Source organism: Lontra canadensis, unplaced genomic scaffold, assembly GCF_010015895.1.
Source record: "Lontra canadensis isolate GAN:19392208 unplaced genomic scaffold, GSC_riverotter_1.0 scaffold7, whole genome shotgun sequence".
NCBI classification, from domain to species: Eukaryota; Metazoa; Chordata; class Mammalia; order Carnivora; family Mustelidae; genus Lontra; species Lontra canadensis.
In genome coordinates this window covers 24,692,142-24,715,466 of record NW_022631001.1, presented here as the reverse complement: position 1 = coordinate 24,715,466, position 23,325 = coordinate 24,692,142, and the positions used below count along the sequence as shown (strand labels likewise).

The window sequence follows — 23,325 nt, the reverse complement described above, 5'->3', positions numbered from 1 at the left end:
CACAGACCCAGCTTCTAGCCATGTCTAGACATAAAGTGGTTACCTTTGCCATTTCCTTACTGCTATGACCATAAACAAGTCATTTCCCCCTTCTGGATCTCAACTTTCCCCTTAGATAAAATTAGGGAGGGAAAGGAGAGACTGTATTATCTCTAGGAGCCCTTGCTGTTATAGTGGCCTATGAGTCTGATCTGACTCTTTTTTCTGCTCTTTTCCAGCAAAGTTTCCCAGTAATCCTGGGCAAGTAATGTGCTTTCAAAGGACCTCTGTTTTCTCTCTGTAAAGTGTGGATAATAATATGGACATTTCTTTACAAAAATGGTTTAGTGATTTATCCCATGGCCTATTTGGGTGATCATAGTGTAATCCTACAGGTATCTAAGAATGGCTGCCCCGGGCTGTCACACACTGAATCCAGGTCAGTCCCAGGAGTGCCAAAGTTTGATGGTGGACAGTAGTCCATCGTCCCTGCCAACTTTCTCCTAGCTTCCCTTTCTTTCCTACCTGACTCTCCTCCATGTGCAGTCAGGGTGGACTTCCCCAAACATGACTCTAGTCATATGCATGCTTTGCACAGATATCTTTAGTAACTCCCCATAGTGGTTATAAGGGCGTGAACTCAGTCAGTAGGGATAGAAAGGAGGGAATGGATATGGAAAGCTTGTACAGGCAAAATTATAGGAACTGGTGACTTAAATGCAGTCAAGCCCTTACTGGGTATGCTGACCCTGGCTCAGAACTGAAACATAATGTCACAATGGGCTCCTGATAATGTGGAGAGGTCCAGGCATATCTAGGCCAACACAGAAGAGCAAGTGAGATGCCAAGGGGGATACTGGAATCAGCATTTTTTGTTTTGTTTTATTCCCCTAAAGCAACACCTTTGAAGAGCCCTGGCATTTTCCCTGGTTATAAAAGCCTCCTAAAGGCTTTAGAGAAGCTCCTCCCCTCTCTGCTGGAAAATTTTAGCAGCTCCCCATTGCATTCCAGTGTTAGCATTCTTCACAGCTCCGACTGCAGTGCTGAATGTCTTGATGAAAAGTCTGGATCACTGCATTTGGCTATGAGCGTGGTATGCTCTGAAAAAGAGAGAACCAAACTCCTGTTCTTTGGTGGTTGGTCTCTAGAGTCTGGGTTCTCACTCATGGCAAAGTCTAGGACCCTGGGATGGCCACCACTGTAAAAAACTTTAGAAATGAGAAACTGAGGGGCGCCTGGGTGGCTCAGTGGGTTAAAGCCTCTGCCTTCGGCTCAGGTCATGATCCCAGGGTCCTGGGATCAAGCCCCCGCTTCGGCTCTCTGCTCAGCAAGGAGCCTGCTTCCCCCTCTCTCTCTGCTTGCTTCTCTGCCTACTTGTGATCTCTGTCTGTCAAATAAATAATAAATAAAATGTTTAAAAAAAAAAGAAATGAGAAACTGTAAGATGCTATATTACATAATAGAGGAGTGGGTAAGATCTTTATCATAAAGATAAGAATTCCAGAATATAAAGGCTATAAAAAGTTTAGCAATGCAGAGGCTATAGTGGAAAAATCCCTGCACTGGGGGTTAGAAGGTCTGGGTTTTAGTTCCTAGGATCTGTCTTGACTGGCTGTGTCACTCTGGGGGACATGTTTAGTCTTTCTGGGCTTCATATTCTTCCCCAGCAATGATGAAGAACTGGGACAAAATAATATCTCAATGCTGTCCAGTTCTAACATTCTAAAATTGTGATTCATTGCATGTTTTCCTTTTGCCAGTCCCTGTGCTAGATAGGAACATAAAAATGAAAATAGCAATAGGGGTTCCTGGGTGGCTCAGTCAGTTGGGCATCTGCCTTTGGCTCAGGTGGTGATCCCAGGGTCCTGGGGTTGGACCCCACATTGGGCTGGGAGCGTGTTTCTCTCTCTTCCTCTGCCTGCTGCTCCCCCCTCTTTGTGTCCCCTCTCTCTGTCAAATAAATAAAATCTTTAAAAAAAGAATGTTTCTTTTTTTCTTTTTTTTTTTTAAGATTTTATTTATTTGACAGAGAGAAATCACAAGTAGGCAGAGAGGCAGGCAGAGAGACAGAGGGGAGGAAGCAGGCTCCCTGCGGAGCAGAGATCCCGATGCGGGGCTCGATCCCAGGTCCCTGGGATCATGACCTGAGCCGAAGGCAGAGGCTTTAACCCACTGAGCCACCCAGGCGCCCCAAGAACATGTTTCTTTAAAAAAAAATTAAAATAACAAAAACAGTTAATATATAGAATATTAAATTATGTGACATGGATTATATAAACCACTTTACATAATGTTTTGTTCAGTTCTCAGAACATCCCTGTGAGATTGGGTCTGTCATAGGTATTACCAGTCTTGTGAAAGGACCATTTCTTGGTCCTCCCTCTGCTCCCCTAGATTGGGCCTCTGCTATGCCCAACTGACCTAGGGAGCAGAGATGATAGAGAGCCATTTCAGATGCTCTGCAGGAACATTCTTCTGTGGCAACCACTAGGCTGTGGCTATTAAATAGGAGTGACTTAAGAGATAGAAAGTTTTGGGGTGCCTGGATGGCTCAGTCAGTTAAGTGTCTGCCTTCAGCTCAGGTCTTGATCCTAGGATCCTGAGATCAAGCCCCACACCAGGCTCACTGCTCTGCTGGGAGCCTGCTTGTCCCTCTCCCTCTGTTTGCCACTCCCCCCGCTTGTGCTCATTCTCTGTCAAATAAATAAGTAAAAAAATCTTTAAATAAATAAATAAGTAGAAATAGAGTTTTTTGCCCTTTTTCTTAAAAGAACTATTTCTACCGAATAGCAAGACTTATTATAAATCTCCAATAAGGGGGCGCCTGGGTGGCTCAGTGGGTTAAAGCCTCTGCCTTCGGCTCAGGTCATGATCCCAGGGTTCTGGGATCGAGCCCCGCATCGGGCTCTCTGCTCAGCCGGGAGCCTGCTTCCTCCTCTCTCTCTGCCTGCTTCTCTGCCTACTTGTGATCTCTGTCTGTCAAATAAATAAATAAAATCTTTTAAAAAATAAATAAATAAATAAATAAATCTCCAATAAGTAGGAGATGTGGTACTGGCTCAAAGATAGACAAACAGCCTAAACGAACAGAATAAAGAGTACAGAAACTGATCCACACACCTGTGGGCACTTATATGACAAAGGTGACACTACTGTGCAGTGGCGCTAAGTCAACTGGACTGGATGATCATGTGAATAAAAATGTTCTTGACTTCTATTTCACATCATACACAAACATCACTTAAAAGTAGATTGTAGGTCTAAATGTAAAATAATCATACTACTAGAAGATAACGTATGAGAATATCTTCATGATCTTAAGATAGAAATTTCTTAAACAGGACACAAAAATCACTATAATCATAAAAGAATGAGTAAGTTGAACTACATTAAAAATAAGAACTTCTGCTCTTCAGGATACACCACGAAAAAATGAAGAGGGAAGCTACAAGGAGAGAAGATACTTGCAGCATGTATATTTAACAAAGGCTCATATCTAGAATATAGAAAGAATCTCTACAAATCAATAAAAGAAAGGCAGAATGGGCTAAATACTTGAATCGACAGGGGCACCTGGGTGGCTCAGTCATTAAGCATCTGCCTTCAGCTCAGGTCACGATCCCAAGGTCATGGGATCAAGCCCCATATCAGGCTCCCTGCTCAACAGGAAGCCTGCTTCTCCCTCTCCCACTCCCACTGCTTGTGCTCTCTCTGTCTCTCTCTGTCAGATAAATAAATAAAATCTTTTTAAAAAATACTTGAATAGGCAGGTCATGAAAGAGAGTATCCAAATGCAAAGGTGCTCAGGCTCAATAGACTTAGAGGAACTGCAAGTTAAAACCCAAATTCATTATTACTTCATACCAACCAGGATGGCTAAAACCAGAAAACCTGACTACACTAAGTTTTGTTTTGGCAAGAAGGTAGAGGATGTAGAACTCTCATTAATTCTCGTGGGATACTAAATTGGAAACATCTTTGTAAAACTGTTTTAGAGTACTTATTAAAGTTGAACATATGCATATTCTCTAAGTCAGTAGTTCAGATTCTAGGTATATCCCCAGTAGAAATGCATACACGTGTTCACTGAAACACACGTACAAGTAGCAGTACAATTCGTTATGGCCCACACTAGAAACAACCCAAATTTCCATCAGTTGTAAAAAAGAATAAATTGTTGCATATTCATACAATACACTACTAGAGGAATGAGAAGGAAAGAACTGCTGTTTCAGCTAATACATGATGAATCTTACAAATATAATGAATGAAAGAAACCAGACATAAAAGAGAACATAATGTATCATTCCATTTTCATGAATTCTAAAAACAGGCAAATGGTTTTAGAAGTAAGAATAGTGGTTATCAGTTTGGGGGCAGGAGTTTTGGAGTGCTGATAGTGGTCTATTTCTTATTCAGGATGCTTATGATACCAGTATTTTCACTTTGGAAAATTCACTGAGCTGTGTACTCATATATGCATTTTTTTTCAGTATGAATATTATATTGCAATAAAATTTTCACTAAAAATTTTTTTTATTTATTTGTTTGATAAATTTGATATTTATTTATTTGATAGAGAGAGACACAGCGAGAGAGGGAACACAAGCAGGGGGAGTGAGAGAGGGAGAAGCAGGCTTCCCACTGAGCAGGGAGCCCAGTGTGGGGCTCCATCCAACGACCCTGGGATCGTGACCTGAGCTGAAGGCAGATGCTTAACGACTGAGCCACCCAGGCGCCCTACTTCTCAATTCTTAAAAGGAAGACTAAATGGGGGCGCCTGGGTGGCTCAGTGGGTTAAGCCGCTGCCTTCAGCTCAGGTCATGATCTCGGAGTCCTGGGATCGAGCCCCGCGTCGGGCTCTCTGCTCAGCGGGGAGTCTGCTTCCTCCTCTCTCTCTGCCTGCCTCTCTGCCTGCTTGTGATCTCTCTGTCAAATAAATAAATAAATAAAATCTTTAAAAAAAAAAAAAAAAGGAAGACTAAATGATTGTAGAATTTCAAAGCTAGGAAGGCTGGAAGATATCTAATGCTGAGTTTCCTTGCAACTGATTTCTTTAAGATACTGATTAATGCTAAGAATTCTTTCAGAAAAATATGCATGCATGTAAAATTTTGCATATAAATTTTGGGGTTGATAGACCACTTGAAATCCCTCAATGGGTTCTAGATTAAGAATCTGTTATCTGGCATAACTCCACCAATTTGAAAATTGGGAAGCTGAGGACCAGGGGAGGGGATGAGTCTCATGACAAGTTAATTGCAGAAGATAGTTACTTGTATTTGTGTTAAAGTAAGGCCAGCAATATTCCCTCTCCTTTCGTTGGCTGATGTCACAGCCCAGACTAGCAAGGGAAGCTACCCATTTCTTCCCAAAGGAACTTCAGTTTGAAGGTAAGGTAACCTAAGAGAAAAATGGTGAACAAATTTATTTGAAAGATTAATTTCTTTGATATCAAGATGGGATGATTAGAATTTTTTGTGTAATTCTTTTTTTTTCTATCTCCTTTTCTCCTTTTGTTTTCTGTTCAGCCCAAGAAGAAGAGGGCAAAAGTGGAAGTGAGACCCATTAATTTGGGGACAGATTATGAATATGGGGTTTTAAACATTCACCTGACTGCGTACGACATGGCTGTGGTGGAGAGTTATGCCCAATATGTTCACAACCTCTGCAACCATCTATCCATTAAAGTTGAGGAAAGGTATGAAGGAGGCCTTTGCATGGGATATTCTTGGTGTGAGTAGCATGCTCTGCTTTGTAGTTTTGTATATAAATTTTGTATATAAATGAGTATATTTGCATAAATATATATTTATATATATTGATTACTCAATATATTGATTATATATTTGATTACTGAAATTTATATATATTTATAAATATACATTCTATATATATAAATATATATAAGTTGTATATTTGTATATAAATGAGGTTTTGAAACAATTTACATTTGGTAAAATTCACCCTTTTTAGGCATATAGTTTAGCACAATCAGAATACAGAACAGTTCCATTAACCCCAAAATTTTACTGGTGCCCAGGTGTAGTCATATCCCTGGCAATCAACAACTGATTTTCTGTCCTGTTGTTTTAAGTCTCCAGATCATCATGTAAATAGAATCATGCAGTGTGTAGCTTTTTGTGTCTGGCCTCTTTCACTTAGCATAATGTTTTAAGATTCTTCCATGTTTTTGGAAATCTTATTGCCGAGTAGTATTCCATTAAGTGGTAGACCTTAATTGCCTTATCCACTCACCAGTTGATGTACATTTGCATTGCTTCCAGTGTATTGGTGATTATGAATAAAGCTGTCATAAGCATCTTCTTGTATGTTTTGTGGGGCATATATCTTTTCTCCTGGATAGCTACCTAAGCCTGGGATTTGAGGGTTGTATGGTGACTGTATGTTTAACTTTATGAAAAACCAACATCTGTTTTCCAAAGTGGCTGCATCATTTTGTTTTCTCACTAACCATGTGTGAGTTACAGTAATTTCTTTTCCTGGTCAGCATTTGATATCATCAGTTTTTTTTCTAAAGCTATACTTATAGAGTGGTATCTACTAGTTTTTGATTTTCATTTCCCTAGTACATAATGATTTTGAACATCTTTTCAATGCTTATTTGCCTCCTATATATCTGCTTTGATGACATGTCCAACTCTTTTGTCCATTTTTAAAATTGGGTTGTTTGTTTTCTGATTATTGAATTATGGAAATTCTTTTTCTATTTTTGGATACCAGGTGGTTTTGTTGTTTTTTTTTTTTTTTACAGTATGTGTTTTGCAAATATTTTCTCCCTGTCTTTGACTTATCTTGTCATCGTCTTAGCTGAGTCCTTTGGAGGGCAGACTTTTTTTAAGTTTGATGAAGTTCAGTTTATAAATTTTTTCTTTTATCATTCATGCTTTTGGTATTATATCTGAGACAACTTTGTCTAACTCAAGATCACAAAGATATTCTCCTGTGTTTTCTTCTAGATGTTCTATAGTTTTAAGTTTTATATTTAGGTTCATGATCCATTTTTAGTTAGTTTTTTTTGTTTTTGTTTTTGTTTTTTTTTGTATATGGTGTAAGATATGGGTCAACGTTCTTTTTTTTCCTTCGTTTAAATATCCAGTTGTTCCAACACCATTTGTTAAAAAGATTTTCTATCTTTATTGCATTGTCTTAGCACTTTTTGAAAGTCAGTTAACCATGCATATGTGGGTCTATTTCTGGACTCCATTCTATTATGGTGATTTATGTATCTAACTTATACCAGTACCATATTGTCTTGATTACTGTAGCTTGATTACTGAAACTAATCTTTGTTTTTTTTTTTTTTTTCCATAATTATTTTGGCTATTCTAGATCCTTTGGCTTTCTATGAAAATTTTAGAATAAGTTTGTTGATTTCTACATAAAGGAAACTGATGGAATCTTATTGGGATTATGGTGGATCTGTAGGTCAATTTGAAGAGAATTGACACTGATTTTGATTCCCCTGGTCCATTAACAAGTCATATCCCCCCATTAATTTAGGCTTTCTTTGCCTACTTTGCTTCACATTTGCTCTTTTGGATTTGTTGGAAAACTGTAGGGGAGGAGAACTAACACTTACTGGCTATCTACTCCAGGCCAGGCACTTTACATATCTTATCTCCATGTTTCAGAAAGTGTGGGATACCCTGTAGTTGACTTTAAATAACATTAAATCACATGGTGAGAAATTTCTTCCCCTTTAACTCTCATTCGACCTAATTATGTCAAGGAGAAATTCTTGTGTGTGGATCTGGTATGTCCTTAACACCACTCTCTAGCACTTCCTGATCTTCATATTGGAGAAGGGGCCTCAGACAAAGAGTCTTTGGCTAGCATAGTATCTAGCTAGAATTTTACAACATTATTTTTTTTTCTTTTCATTATGCTTTTTTTTTTTTTTTTAAGTAAGCTCTAGGCCCAAAGTGGGGCTTGAACTCATGACCCTGAGAACAAGAGTCATGTGTTCTACCAACTGAGCCATCCAGGCACCCCATTGTACTTTAAAAAAAAAATTTCTCTTGATGGCAGCTGATACTGGTCTTCCATTTATTTTCTTTTATTTATTTATTTATTTTTAAGGATTTTATTTATTTATTTATCTGATGGGGAGAGAGAGCACCAGAGAGGGAACACAAGCACAGGGAGCAGGAGAGGGAGAAGCAGGCTTCCTGAAGAGCAGGGAGCCCAAGGTGAGGCTTGATCTCAGGACTCTGGGATCATGACCTGAGCCGAAGGCAGATGCTAATGACTGCAGCACCCAGGAGCCCCTGGTCTTCCATTTATTTATTTATTTATTTATTTATTTTAAAAGATTTTATTTATTTATTTGACACACAGAGAGAGAAATCACAAGTAGGCAGAGAGGAAGGCGCGGCAGGGGCGGGGGGAAGCAGGCTCTCTGCCGAGCAGAGAGCCCAATGTGGGACTTGACCCCAGGACCCCAAGATCATGACCTGAGCCGAAGGCAGAGGCTCAACCCACTGAGACACCCAGGCACCCCGGGTCTTCCATTTATAATAGCAATATAAAGTCAGGCTTATTGAGATATAATTTACCCTTTTAGTGAACAATTTTCTGAGTTTTCACAAATGCACTCTTTTAATACAGTTCACCCGTTTAGTGAACAATTTTCTGAGTTTTCACAAATGCACACAGTAAATACCATCATACTATAAGATATAGAACATTTACATTATCCCAAGAAGTTCTCTCCTGCTTTTGTAGTTAATCCCTCCCTTTCCCCCCAGTCCCTCACAACTCCTGATCTGTTTTCTATGCCTATAGTTTTGCCTTTTCCAGAAGGTGATGTAAGTGGAAATATACAGTATTTTTCCTTTTGAGTCTGACTTCTCTCATTTAGGATAATGTATTTGAGTTTCATGTCCGTTGTTGCCTGTATCAAGTAGTTTGTTCCTTTTTGTTGCTGATTAGCATTTCATTGAATGGTTGTATGTTTGTTTATTCGTTCCATGGTTGAAGGACATTTGTGTTATTAGCAGCTTTTGGCAGTTATAAATTAAGCCACTATAAACATGTACAGGTTTCTGTGAGAACATGAGTTTTCATTTCTCTATGTAATTGCTGGGTCAAATAGTAAGTGCAGTGGATTTTTAAATTTATAAGAAACTGACAAACTATTTTCCAAAGTGGGTATATGTACTGTTTTCTTTCACATCAGCAACATGAATTCCAGTTGCTCTATAAAAAGTTTATTTTTTTTAATTTTATTTATTTACTTTGACAGAGAGAGATCACAAGTAGACAGAGAGGCAGGCAGAGAGAGAAGAGGAAGCAGGCTCCCCGCTGATCAGAGAGCCTGATGTGGGGCTCGATCCCAGGACCCTGAGATCATGACCTGAGCCAAAGGCAGAGACTTTACCCCACTGAGCCACCCAGCTGCCCCAAAAGTTTATTTTTTTTTTAAAGATTTTTTTTATTTATTTATGAGAGAGAGAGAGAGAGCGAGCACAGGCAGACAGAATGGCAGGCAGAGGCAGAGGGAGAAGCAGGCTCCCTGCCGAGCAAGGAGCCCGATGTGGGACTCGATCCCAGGACGCTGGGATCATGACCTGAGCCAAAGGCAGCTGCTTAACCAACTGAGCCACCCAGGCATCCCCAAAAGTTTATTTTTTAAATTAACTTTTTAAGTGAATTGATTTAAAGAAAAATATTTAATAAATAATCATTTGGGTGGTTTGTCATTGTGGCAAGGTAATACCTGGCACAATATGTGGATATGGCAAGAGTTATACTTTCTCACTCATTAGATAGTAGTATATTCCCATTTTACAGATGAGGAAACCAAGGCTCAGAAAACCCAGAAGTCACAGAACCAGTAAGTGGCCTAGATTTAACCCATTTCTCTCTGATTCCAGTATTTTTAATTATAGGAGGTCTTAGTCCTTAAGCTAAGTCTGAACTTTTTTTTTTTAAGATTTTATTTATTTATTTGACAGACAGCAAGTAGGCAGAGAGGCAGGCAGAGAGAGAGAGAGGAGGAAGCAGGTTCCCTGCTGAGCAGAGAGCCCGATGTGGGGCTTGATCCCAGGACCCTGAGATCATGACCTGAGCCAAAGGCAGAGGCTTAACCCACTGAGCCACCCAGGTGCCCCTAAATTTGAACTTTTATAACCTTTATAACTTAGTGTAACTGTGCTAAACATGCTGTCTAGAAGATTGGATAATAAGCTGTGACTTTAGCTCTCACAGCTGATAGTACTTCAATTGTTTTAGGACTAAAGATATGCTTTATCTTTTCGTGATGCCCCAGAGAGTTGGTTGCTCTTTCTGTACTTGACACACACTTCTATATGTCACTTCAGTGCTATGGGCTGTAATAACCTATTCATATGTCAGCTCCCCTCCCCGCTGGTTAGCAAGAACTGTGTTCTTTTTTTATTTCTTTAGCATCTAACACAAGACCTGCCACATGGGGAACATTAAAACCATTGTTGAAGGGGTGATAGATTCTTGAATATGACTGCACAATCCAGTTGTGCGGTATACATGGGATATATTTCCTAAAGTTTACTGGAAGTGCTTTAATTAAAATCAATTAAAAAACTACTGATTGAGCCTTTTCCCACTATGTGGTAGATACTGTACTAGATAGACATCCCAACTAGAGGAGACTGAGGAGAAAGTCTCTGATTTCAGGGAGTGTTTGTGTGTGTGTGTGTACACACAGCATAATGTGCAAGGTGGTAAGTGAAGGATAAAGTGCAGTGTCAGTTCAAGGAGGCTGAATAGCATAATAATTTAGAGCAATGCTTCCTCAAAGTGCCACTCTGCAAAGGTATCAGAAGCTTATGCCAAAATGTACATTAGTGCTTTGCGTCCTTCATCCAGAAAGTCTCGTTATTGTAAAAAAAAAAATGTCTGCTGAATTAAATAGCATGTTTAGTGCTTGTTGCCTGCTTCTTAGCTTGTCACAGACTGATGACAAGCAGTTTGTTCACCAGCAATTTGTCTACGGACCATACTTTGAGTAACGAATGGTTATAAGTACAGGCTTTGAAATCAAACTGCCTGTGTTCAGGGGCGCCTGGGTGGCTCAGTGGGTTAAAGCCTCTGCCTTCGGCTCAGGTCATGATCCCAGTGTCCTGGGATCGAGCCCCACATCGAGCCCCACATCGGGCTCTCTGCTCCGTGGGGAACCTGCTTCCTCCTCTCTCTCTCTGCCTGCCTCTCTCTGCCTACTTGTGATCTCTGTCTGTCAAATGAATAAATAAAATCTTTAAAAAAAAAACAAAACTGCCTGTGTTCAGATTCTAGTTCTACCAGCTAGTGGCGGCTGACCTTGATAAATTCTGAACCTCAGTTTCCTCATCTATATAATGGGGATGATGATTTTCTTACAATTTCAAGTTCTGAAAATTAAATAAGATAGTATATGATAGCACTTAGCAGAGAGACTGGAACATTGCAAATGCCCTGTAAATAATACTGTTATTAATAATTAATGGGTTTTTGTTTTTTGTTTTTTTAGCTGGCAGAGATTAGGAGTAGATTTTGTGGTGGCAAAGAGGCATTAAATGTGAGTTACAGAATGTTATCATATCTACAGTAGGTCAGCGCTCTGGAATAGCGCTTTAAATTTTCAGAAGGACTTCTTAAAATGTGTTGATTTTAAAACCTGGCTTTGGAAAGCTCTGGCTTCATTTGAGTAAAGGCAGGGAGACAGTAGCATTTGTTGAGCACCTACTATTAGCCAACCACTCTGGCCTTTTTTGTATAATGTTGCTTAATTCAAACAAGCCCCTTGCACATATTCACAAATGAAAGCATTGAGTCTGTAGCCAGACTGCCTGGGTTTTACTCCTGTTCTGCATCATTCTTATGGTGCGGCATTGCGCAGCTTACTTAAGCTCTGTATCTTGGTTTCCTCATCTGTAAAATGAAGTTGCTAATATATATATATATATAATATTATATATTATAATATTAAATATATTATAACTGTTCCCAGCAACACTTGGCTGCTATTATTATTGTTGTTGTTAATATAATAGAAGCTTGCCTGTGGTCAGACATCTAATACAAGGCAAGGTCTGGATTTGAACCCACTTTTTTTCAAATTTTTAATTCCTCATAATTGGTTCTCACACAGTGTTCAGTGTGATCTTTCTAGAATGGAAATATGATCAGGGTACTACCATGCTTAAAATCCTTCTCTGGGTTCCCATTCCTTGAGGATCAAAATTAAGGTTTCTCACATGGTTTGCTAGGTGCCCTATGGCCTGGGCTTGCTTCTCTTGCCTTAACTCATTTCCATTTCCCTCTCCCTCTCCCTCCAGTTAACATGGACTTTGTTTTTGATCCCCTTCCACCTCTGGACCTGTGCATATGCTTGCTCTCTATAAAACTTCAAATACTCTTTCCCTTTTATGTAACTAACCCCTACTTCTTTCTTAGGCTTCATATTGAGTGTCACCTCTTCAGAGCACCTCATTAAATTAGGTCTTTATGTTATATATTTAGGAGAAGTAAAGGTTATATAAGTTCCTTTTCATAGTGCCCACTCCTTGCCCTTGTAATTACTTGATGATTATTGGCCTTCCTTCTTAGACTCTAAGATCTCTAAGGCGAGGACTGTTCTGTCTTCATTAACCGTTTAACCCTAAGACCTTGCCCAGTCCCTGACACAGAGTAAGCACTGCATAAATATTCACTGACTTGAACTGAGTTTCAATAGTCATGGACATGATTCCTAGAACAGCAGACTGAATGATGTCCTGCTTTTTGCCTCTTTTCTGCTCTTTGCTCCAAATAGCATAGAGCACAAAGAGATGTTCATTTTCAGCAACTCACTGCCCTGCATTGATTGAGGTTTTCAGACCATCATATTGTTAGGCATTCTCACTGCCCAGCTTTTCAGAGATGAAATGATTTTCTTTTCTTCTTATTTTCATTTCATCATGATCCATTTTTTCCTCTGGGAGTGGCAGGGTAGGGCTCTGACCTTGAGATGGAATTGGGCAGGGGAGCGGTGTGCTGGCTTTTGTTCTATAAATGGTTTGCACTGCTGCAGCTGCAACTCACCCAGGAGGGTAGAGGAAGAAGCCTGGCCTGCAGGTCTCTTAATTTGCCCGCCTTCCTTGCTGAGCAGCTGCCTGGAGACGGAAATCTTAACTCATGTGGGAGCAGCTTCCCAGCCTGAAGCTGATCTAGCCCCTGTGCTTTGTGGAGAATAAAAGCATTGCTTTTATTCTGTAAGGCTACTCTCTGTAAGGCTACTCTCCCCCCACCCTTTTTCTTGAAGTCCACTTACACTGTTTAAAATGGAGGTACGGGGCGCCTGGGTGGCTCAGCGGGTTAAACGTCCAACTCTTGATTTCAGCTCAGATCGTGGTCTGGGATCATGAGATGGAGCCCTGCATGGGGAGTCGTACTCAGCACTCAGCCCGTGAGTCTGCTTGTGGCTCTCTCTCATTCTCCCTCTCCCTCTGCCCTTCCTGGCCCCTACTCACGAACACGCATGCTCTGTCTCATTCAAATATAAAAAAAATAAATCTTTAAAAAAAGTAAAATTGAGGTATCATTTATATTTAGTAGCATCCACAGATATCGAAGTTTCCTAGCACCCCAGCAGGCTCCCCTGTGTCCCGTCCCAGGTAGTACTCCCCGAAGGTAGCATTATTTTGTCATTTTAGATTGATTTTTGACATTATGTTATTTCATTTCTTCCCTCTTTTTCCTGTCTGATCATCCAAGTAATGTTTATTTATTTATTTTTTAAAGATTTTATTTATTTGTCATAGAGAAGCGAGAGCGAGCACAGGCAGACAGAGTGGCAGGCAGAGGCAGAGGGAGAAGCAGGCTCCCCGCCAAGCAAGGAGCCTGATGTGGGACTCGATACCAGGACGCTGGGATCATGACCTGAGCTGAAGGCAGCCGCTCAACCAACTGAGCCACCCGGCGTCCCGCCCCCCCCTTTTTTTTTAAGTTTTATTTATTTATTTGACAGAGAGAGACAGAGCCAGAGAGGGAACATAAGCAGGGGCAGAGGGAGAGGGAAAAGCAGGCTTCCTGCTGAGCAGGGAGCCCGATGTGGGGCTTGATCCCAGAACTCCAGGATCACACCTGAGCCAAAGGCAGACCCTAATGACTGAGCCAGCCAGGCGCCCCCACAAGTAATGTTTATTGCAGAAAATTTGTAAAGTACGGAAAAGTGTAGACACTAAAGAGAAATTACCTATATTCTTAACTACTTAAAGGCCTATTCTACCTTGAAATGAACAGAGTTCCAGTATTTCTTTATCAAACTATGTCTGGCTTTTCTATTAGTTCTCTTTGAGGGCCTCTCATGCCTTTGTAGATAACTTCACTTTTTGGAATGTTCTCCAGGCAAACACCTATATGTTTATTCTTAACATCTTGGTAAAAGCCTATCTCACTTGTGAAGTCTTCTCTGAGCCCCCTTCTCTCTCTTGTCCCTGTAATATTCACTGCATGCCTATTATTGCCTTTGTCTTACTGTAGTGAAGACGGTTGCCTCTCCAAAACACTCTTAGCAAGCTCCTTTAAAGCACAGGCTGGGGGCGCCTGGGTGGCTCAGTCCTTAAACATCTGCCTTCAGCTCAGGTCATCGGCTCAGGTCATGATCCCAGGGTCCTGGGATCAAGCCCTGCATCGGGCTTCCTGCTCAGGGGGAAGCCTGCTTCTCCCTCTCCCACTCCCACTGTGTGAGTTGCTTCTCTCTCTATCAAATAAATAAATAAAATCTTAAAAAAAAAAAAAAAGCACAGGCTGCATATTGCCCACCAGCATGCCTAGGACAGAACAGACTTTCAGTAAAGTTTGTTGAATGAATGAATGAATAAACAAACAAATAAACGACATCTTGCTAAAGCAAGTGTTGGAAGAATAAAATGCATGCTCAGTGGCAGGAGTGGACAACTCCCACTTTAGTCAGTCAGTCTTATCTGCAGAATGTCAAGAAGGAAAAACAGCATTTTGGAGTGCTTTTTACTTTCCTGAGAGCTTTGCATAGTTATTTTATTTGCTCTTCCGCAACAATTCTATGAATGGGTCCTTAATTATGTAGGGAAGTTATTACCAAATTTGAATTGGAAGAGGAGGTCAGATATTGTGCAGGAAAGTGGGAAGGAATGTTATTTAGGGGGGGTTACCTGGAAGAGTTTGTAATACCTAGCATTTACTGTTTGTAAGAGCAAGGGAACTGGCATTTGTAGGCATATTATGACAGGCAAATTGCTCATGTAATGTCATTTAATCATTGCAACAACCTTATGAACTAGGTATTATTATCTTTATTATCTCCGTTCTGTAGCTGAAGAATCTGAGACTCAAAAGTTGAATTAATTTGTCCAGCCTTAAATAGGTATTGACAGAGCCAATATTTAAATGGACTGACTGTTGTGTCTCTAATCTATTTTCCATTATTTCCATTATTCATTTTGTAGAGGGCCATGCCCCTTGTTATCAATTGATGAAGCTTTCTGTGACATGAAAATTCAGGAATTCTACTGTTGTTATTTTACTTATCTTCATTTTGGTGAACTTTTTGATAAGACAAACACAGCAGTAGTACCACATTTCTGTGTAGCCATCAATCCTATCTCATCACTGTGCCTGATCTTCACACACTGATATGGACCTAGATTGTAATCCTCTTTATTCTGGAAGAAACTGAGGCCCAGAGAGACAAGTAACTTGCCTTAGTAAATATTGTTAATAAGCTACAGGGCTAAGATTTTACCTCAAATCCAGTATTCTTTTCATTGCTATGAAGCTGGTCAAAGCAAGCAATCTCTACAATGGTATTTCTCAAGCTGGGGACATTTAACAATGTCTGGAGACAATTTTTTTTTTTTAAAGATTTTATTTATTTATTTGAGAGAGAGAGAGAGCATGAGCAGAGGGAGGGGCAGAAGGAGGAAGAGAAGTAGCCTCCCCACTGAGTGCAGAACCTGAGGCAGGGCCAATTCCAGGACCCTGGAATCATGACCTGAGCTGAAGTCAGACACTTAACCAACTGAGCCGCCTGGGCGCCCCTGGGGATAATTTTTATTATTACCACTTCAGAGGGTACTACCAGCATCTTGTGGGTAGCGATTAGGAATACATAGGCCAGCCCCCCACAACAAAGAATCATTTGGTCTAAAATGTTAATAGTGCTGAGGTTGAAAAATCTTGCTCTTTGAAAACAGTTGGGTTTCATGCCTCATTTCTCCAGAAGAGGTGAAATACCCAAGGTTAGCCTCCAGAGTGATGACACTGATTCTTTTAGAACTGGCTTTTCTTTAGTAGCAGCAAATAAGTTATTAATCACCAGATTTTATTCAGTGTTGTGTCAGGCAAGAACTGGGGATGCAGAAAGGCATTCGACATGGTCTGTCCCCTCAGGGAGTTGAGGCTTCTGGAGAAGGTTTAGGAGGAGCAGGTTCCTTCCCTCTGGCTGCAGAGGAGGAGCCCTAGATTCCAGAAGCTCTGGAATTACAGCAGTGTCTGTACTCAGGGACTCCCTGGTAGAAGTGGCACTAACTTGAGGGAGCCTTCTTCATAACCCCCTCTTCCTCCCCACAGTTACGCTATGCCCACCAGAACCATGGAGGTGTTACAGCTACAGGACCAAGGCAGCAAAATGCTCCTGGACTCAGTTCTCACCACTCATGAGCGAGTGGTTCAGGTAGGTACTCTGGGAGAACCTTGAAACATATTTGCCTCTCTCCCCCCTTTTTTCTTTTTCTACCGTGCCCCTCTCTTCCTCTTGGCTGCATCTTGAATGATAATATTCTTTAGGGTTTAGTTCTTTTTTTTTTTTTTTAAGATTTTATTTATTTATTTGGCACAGAGAGAGAGAGAGAGAGATCACAAGTAGGGAGAGAGGCAGGCAGAGAGAGAGGGGGAAGCAGGTTCCCCACTGAGCAGAGAGCCCGATGCTGAGAGCAAAACCCCTCTATGGCTTCCCTTTAAATCTAGCCATGGTTTCTGTTGTTTTACTGCAGATACAGATGGGTGAGAACCACACTACCATGAGGGTGCCCAGAGTTATTAAAAATTCATACTTAATTTCACCTGCTTTTTAAAAAGTTTTTAAGATTTTATTTATTTATTTGAGAGAGAGAATGAGAGAGAGAGCATGAGAAGGGGAAGGGTCAGAGGGAGAAGCAGACTCCCTGCCAAGCAGGGAGCCTGATGTGGGACTTCCACGACTCCAGGATCATGACCTGAGCCAAAGGCAGTCGCTTAACCAACTGAGCCACCCAGGTGCCCAATATCACCCTTTTTATAACAGCTTTATTGAGAGTTTTATTCATATACAGGTTGCTCTTTTAACGTGTACAATTAAATGGGTTTTAATATATTTCACAGTTAATGCAACTATCACCACAATCAATTTCATCACCCCAAAAAGAAACTACCCATTTACAGTCACTCCTCTCTCCCCCTTTTCTCAGCTTCTGACAACTACTAATCTCTCTCTTTTTTTTTTAAAGATTTTATTTATTTATTTGACAGACAGAGATCACAAGTAGACAGAGAGGCAGGTAGAGAGAGAGAGAGGGAAGCAGGCTCCCTGCTGAGCAGAGAGCCCGATGCGGGACTCGATCCCAGGACCCTAAGATCATGACCTGAGCCGAAGGCAGAGGCTTAACCCACTGAGCCACCCAGGCGCCCCACCACTAATCTCTTTCTGCCTCTGTGGTTTTACCTCTTCGGGACATTTAAACGGAACTGTACAATATAGGGTCTTTTATGCCGCTTCTTCCACTTAGCATGTTTTCAGGGTTTCTCCATGTTGTAGCATGTGTCAGTGCTTCATTCCTTTTTATTGCCGAATAATATTCTAACGTATGGACAGCACCCCTTTTAGATCCATTCAAGAAATATATCAGCAAAATAATGAGATGAATGTTTAGGTAGTATCACCTTAAATCTTTGCTAACTTTAAAAATAATTAAGTACTAGGGTGCCTGGGTGTCTCAGTTGGTTAAGGGCTCAGCTCTTGATCTCAGCTTGGGTCTTAATCTCAGGGTTTTGAGTTTAAGCCCTGCACCTGGCTGCATGCAGGGCATGGAGGCTACATTTTTTTTTTTTTAAGACTTTCTATATTTGAGAGAGTATATGCAAATGTGTGGGGCGGAGGAGCAGCCAGAAAGGGAGAGTAGGGCTTGATCCCAGGACCTTGGGATCATGACCTGAGCCAAAGGTAGACTCTTAACCCATGAGCCACCCAGGCGCCCCTGAGCGTGGCGCCTACTTTAAAATAATAAACAACTACTTAACAATCTAGTTTTTTAAACATTATCTGAAATAAATTATTTGGTAAAAAAGGAAATGAATTTTTTGGGATACAGATCTTAAAGATCCAACTTGCTGCTCGGGGCCATAGGACAAAGTTTGGACTCCTTAGTGCCTAAATACCTTTAGGATTCTCTTCCTGGTTTTCCTCTTCTCACCCCATTTGTTGTAACCACACACGGAACTAGTTTTAATTCCCTAGTATGGTGCTATGAATCCACATTTTACTGAATATTATTTCCTCTGCCTTGAAATCCCTCGATACTACTGCTGAATTCTCCCAGTTTACTCCTGTTTTTCTTCAAGACTCCACCTAGAAGTTACCTTTTTTGGAGGCTGTCTTTGACCCCACCTCCCAAGTTAGGTAGAGATTTCTCTTGTGGGTTCCTGCAGTCCCCTGCATGTCCCTGTACCACACATCTGATTCACCTCTGGATTCTTCGCGCAGTGTCTGACACCAGTCAGGTTGATGTGGGTAAATCTGAGTTGAATCAGAAAATCGTCCTGGACTTGATAACTTCTTAGTCGAGTTATGACATCCATTGTCTACCGGGGCAGGTATTGGGGCCATGACTATGTCAGCAAGCAGATCCCTTGACTGATGACAAGAGAAATCCTATAGAGGCTGGGCTCTGAAATCAGCTCTTCGTGTTAACCCTCCACCCACGGGCCCTTTAGCTGCTGAAGCTGATATTTGAGCCTGTGCCATGTCTGCCAGTCACCTGGCTTTCACTACCGTCTCTCATCAACTTTCCTTTTGCAGATCAGCGGTTTGAGTGCTACATTTGCAGAGATTTTCTTGGAAATAATCCAAAGCAATCTTCCCGAAGGAGTCAGATTATCAGTGAAGGAGGTAGGTGCTAGTTTGAGAAGAGGCCCCCTGGTGGCCCACCTGTGCTCAAAAATTGGATAAGAGCATCTGGTATTAGAAACAGGACAGAAATGTGGATAATAAACAAGAAAGCTGTGCAGACCGGTTTTACCGTAATCATTTTACTGGCCCTTCCAGTGCATCAGAGCTGATGCTGAAAGGACCACAGGAGCTGAACTCTATCACAGTATTCCGATGCTAGGGGTGAGCCCATAATTGTGTATAGAAAGAACATGATTCAAGATTACGTACAGTATAATTAGTCAGAACACAAATACGGAAATATACTCTAAAGAGGAGTTTTCTGGATCTTCAAGGCTTGGCTGAGAAACGAATGCCAATCAGAAGGAAAGCTGGCATAGAAAACTTGGAAAACATTAGGAACCTGAGCCTAAACACTGAGTATTTGGGTCCATTTGCCAAGCTAAGCATTGTTATGACACAGATCCATCAGGTCATTTTAGACTGATGCCGTTGGCTGCATCCAGCTGTCCTTGTTCTGAGCCCATGCTTATCAGTCCTCTTCTTGTTACTTGGGTTTCACACAGATCTGTGTACAGGGGAAAATGCGCTGGTCATGCTGACTTAAATATTCCAGTCCCTAGGTCTGTTATTTCTGATAGTAGATGGAGAATTTGGGCATTGTGTCTCTTTAAGTGCTTCTAATGAGATAATCATAGCATTTGACATTCGTTCTTTGTATGTCTGACTTCTCTCACTGACTCTTAAGTTCACTTAAGGCAGGGAGGAAGTCCGATTCAGAATCCTTGGTATCTAATACAAGTCTGGTGTAGAGTAGATACTCAATAAAGGTTAGTCAAATCTGCATCATTCCCCACAGAGCTGGCTGATGGATTATTTTTTTGTTTTTTTAATGCTGTGTATGTTTGAATAACTGAAAGCTCTGCAGTAATTCCCCCTTATTTTCCTTTTCTTCTCCCCAGCACACTGAAGAAGACTTCAAGGGAAGGTTCAAAGCTCGGCCAGAACTGGAAGAACTGTTGGCCAAGTTGAACTAGCTCACTGCAGACTCTCTCGTGTCAGGACTCGTGATGTTGAGTGGTCAATGTTAAGCAGAAGACCCTGACTTTTAGCTATCATAACTACCTGTCCCCATTAGCCAGGAATGCCTCCTCTCTTATATGGAGGAGTGCTTGCCAACCGTCACCACTTTCCTTTGGGCCAACCTAAGACATTCTCCATCTAATAAAAATCTGCAGCTGAAGGGCGTGTGTGTGTATGTGAGAAGTCAGTCCATCCTGTGGAATATCTTTTATTTTTATTTTAAGATTTTATTTTTAAGTAATCTCTACACCCGTTGTGGGCTTGAACTCACAACCCCGAGATCAAGAGTTATATTCCACCAACTGAGCCAGCCAGGCGCCCCTGTGGAGTATCTTTAAGGGATTATATTTTCTCTTTAGCACGGAAGCATGTTTCCCTTCAGTATTTCCCCAGTTAGTGTGATCTCATCCTTTCAAGTAATCTGGCATTGAATCTTTTAGTGAAACAGAGGATCATAACATAAGTAAACCCCCTATGGATAGAAGGCAGAGGGATGGAGATTTTGGCTCTGTATATGAAAAAACCTCTCCAGATAGAATCAGGGTCTGGTGATAGTGAAAAAATAACACTTTGTGGGTAGTGAGTGACTTGTCATTCAGGCAGATGTTACATAACTGCTAATTAGGGTTACCTGGAATGAGTTTACACAAAGAATTAAGGTTGATCTTGCTCAGAAGTCAGAAAACTCCTGCTGGTAAGCCAAGTCCCACTGACTGCCTCTGTTTTTTTTGTTTTTTTTTTTTTTAAAGATTTTATTTATTTATTTGACAGAGAGATCACAAGTAGGCAGAGAGGCAGGCAGAGAGAGAGGAGGAAGCAGGTTCCCTGCTGAGCAGAGAGCCCGATGCGGGGCTCGACCCCAGGACTCCGAGATCATGACCTGAGCCGAAGGCAGTGGCTTAACCCACTGAGCCACCCAGGCGACCCTGCCTCTGTTTTTTTTAAAGTAATTTACTGGAGTGAAATTCACAAACCACAAAAGTAACCATTTTAAGGCAGACAATTTGGTGGTATTTAATACATTCACAATGTTATACAACTACCACCTATATTTAGTTCTAAAACTCTGTTGCCTGTGTATTGGAACAGGACCATGGTCGTTCACTTACATATGGTGTAGGGCTGCTTTCACACTGGCAGAATAGTTGTGACACAGACTGTAAAAGCAAGACATGCATCAGGCGTCCTTTCTAAAAATAGTTTGTCAAACCCTGATCTAAGTCACTGGTTCTCAAAGTAAGTGTGTATCCAAATCACCACCTGGGGACTTTTTAAACACGAATTTTTGGACTCCACCCCTATTTTTTCTGATTCAGTAGATCCTGAGTGAGGACATAGAATTTGCATTTCTTACATGTTCCCAGGTGATGCTGATGCTCATGCAACTGGTCCAAGGGTACCTCTTTGAGAACCACTAGTCTAAGTGACCTCTGATGTTTTTCCTATTTTGGGCATTAGTGAGTTCATACTTTTGTACATAATAGCGATCACTTATTGAGCTAGACTCTGTGCAAGGTACTACGTGAGCTCTAATCCTTACACCAGTCTTTTAGGGTGTATATATGTGTGTGCACGTGGATGGGTATTGGTGTGTGTGAAAAGGCTATGTATGAGTGCGTGTGAGTCTCTCACACATGTGTATCTCACACATACGGAGCCCTCATTATGCTATGTACTTTATAAAAATTATCCTTGACGTTGATGGTATTGTCCCAGTTTTACAGATGGAAAAACTGAGGTTTGGAGATAGAAAGTGACTTCCTTCTCCTGAAGGGTCGCATAACTAGTAAGTGACAGATCTTTCTCTCCTGTACTCCACTGCTGCTGTGGGGTACCCCTACGCAGAGGTCTGTGGGAACCTAGAGCATTCTTAGCATTGCATGTACTTTTCTAAAACTCAACAGTTGCAGTCCTGAAGTTATTTTGGTTTCTTTGCCTTGGTCTCTAAAGGCAACAATAGGAAACTCAGATTTCCTTCTAAGGTATAACACTAAGGGAGAGCTGTCAAGATAGCAGTTACCTTCAGTTAAAATGCTTCTCTGAATTGACACTGAACATTCAGCAGGCCACTGCTTTCAAGTGAAGCCCAATGTGAGCTTGGGCAGAATTTTTCAGGTCAGGGCTGGTATTTTGGTTGTAGAATTACTCATTGCTGAGTCTCCTTTAGGGAAGATAAAAGAGAAGTTGCTAATGGATGAGTGTAATTTGGGGAGATGTATAGAGACAGGAAGATCAAGATGAATAAACAGATGTATACAAATACACATGGTCCCCATGTCCTGAGGACTCTATTTAGAACCTGGAAAATTGCATTCTTTTCGTTTCTGACTTTTCCTTGTTAGTGATTTGTGCAAGCAGGACACACGGTTTAATAAGCTGACAAGACACTAGAGCTGCAGAACATTAGGACCCAGCTAGCCTAACCCTCTCCTTTAGCAGGTATAGGTTAGGGACCCAGGAAAGGGAGTGCTTTTACCCAAGGTCACAGCACACCTCACAGGCATGCCTTGGGAACAGGATTCAAATCTCTTGATTCCCAAGCCATTCCTTTCCATTACATCACTGAGGGATGAGTCAGGTTTTTCTCTTAAATAGGAGGCAGCTGGGTTCCCTCACCTTGGAGCTCTCCTGTCACTGACCTAGTTGATGATTTATCCTCTCACCAGAGTCAAAGAGCTTTTGTTACTCCTTAGTCTGCCCTGAGATAAATGGAAATTGCTTCTAATGCCTTATCCTGTCAAGAAGGATGGGAGGTATTCTGATTACTAGAACCTCAGAGTTACAAAACAATTATGAGCTTCATCGATTCTCTCCAGTGAGGTCCAGAAGGAAATGGACTTTCCTAGAATCACATGGCAGTGAAGTCAAATGGAGTGTAAGTTTCTTGCACAAGGTTGAAAATAACTTTCCCACCCTCCCTGAGACAACTTATTATAAAGGAAAGAGTCAGACAAACCTAGGCTATTCCTATTTTCTATACTTACTTGTCTTAGGGACTCGTGAATTATTTTAACTTCATAAACCTTGGTTTTCTGATCTGTAAAATGGGAATACTCCCTTTTTAGGAATTTGAGATGGAGATAATATATATAAATGGGCTAGCAAGTGCTCAGTAAATG

At 41.1% G+C, this 23,325-nt stretch overlaps 1 protein-coding gene across 2 annotated transcripts in view; it reads left to right on the top strand.

Moving 5' to 3' along the window:
* The window catches only part of MRPL48 (mitochondrial ribosomal protein L48), a 54,690-nt gene extending 34,320 nt beyond the window's left edge, over positions 1 to 20,370 (top strand). For both annotated transcript variants that reach the window (XM_032853126.1, XM_032853127.1), the window contains 4 exons: positions 5,511 to 5,680; positions 16,552 to 16,654; positions 19,034 to 19,123; positions 20,086 to 20,370. In XM_032853126.1, the coding sequence (XP_032709017.1) occupies positions 5,511 to 5,680; positions 16,552 to 16,654; positions 19,034 to 19,123; positions 20,086 to 20,160 (438 nt within the window). In that variant the 3' untranslated portion in view covers positions 20,161 to 20,370. The remainder of the gene's footprint in view (positions 1 to 5,510; positions 5,681 to 16,551; positions 16,655 to 19,033; positions 19,124 to 20,085) is intronic.
* Positions 20,371 to 23,325: the final 2,955 nt, after the last annotated feature.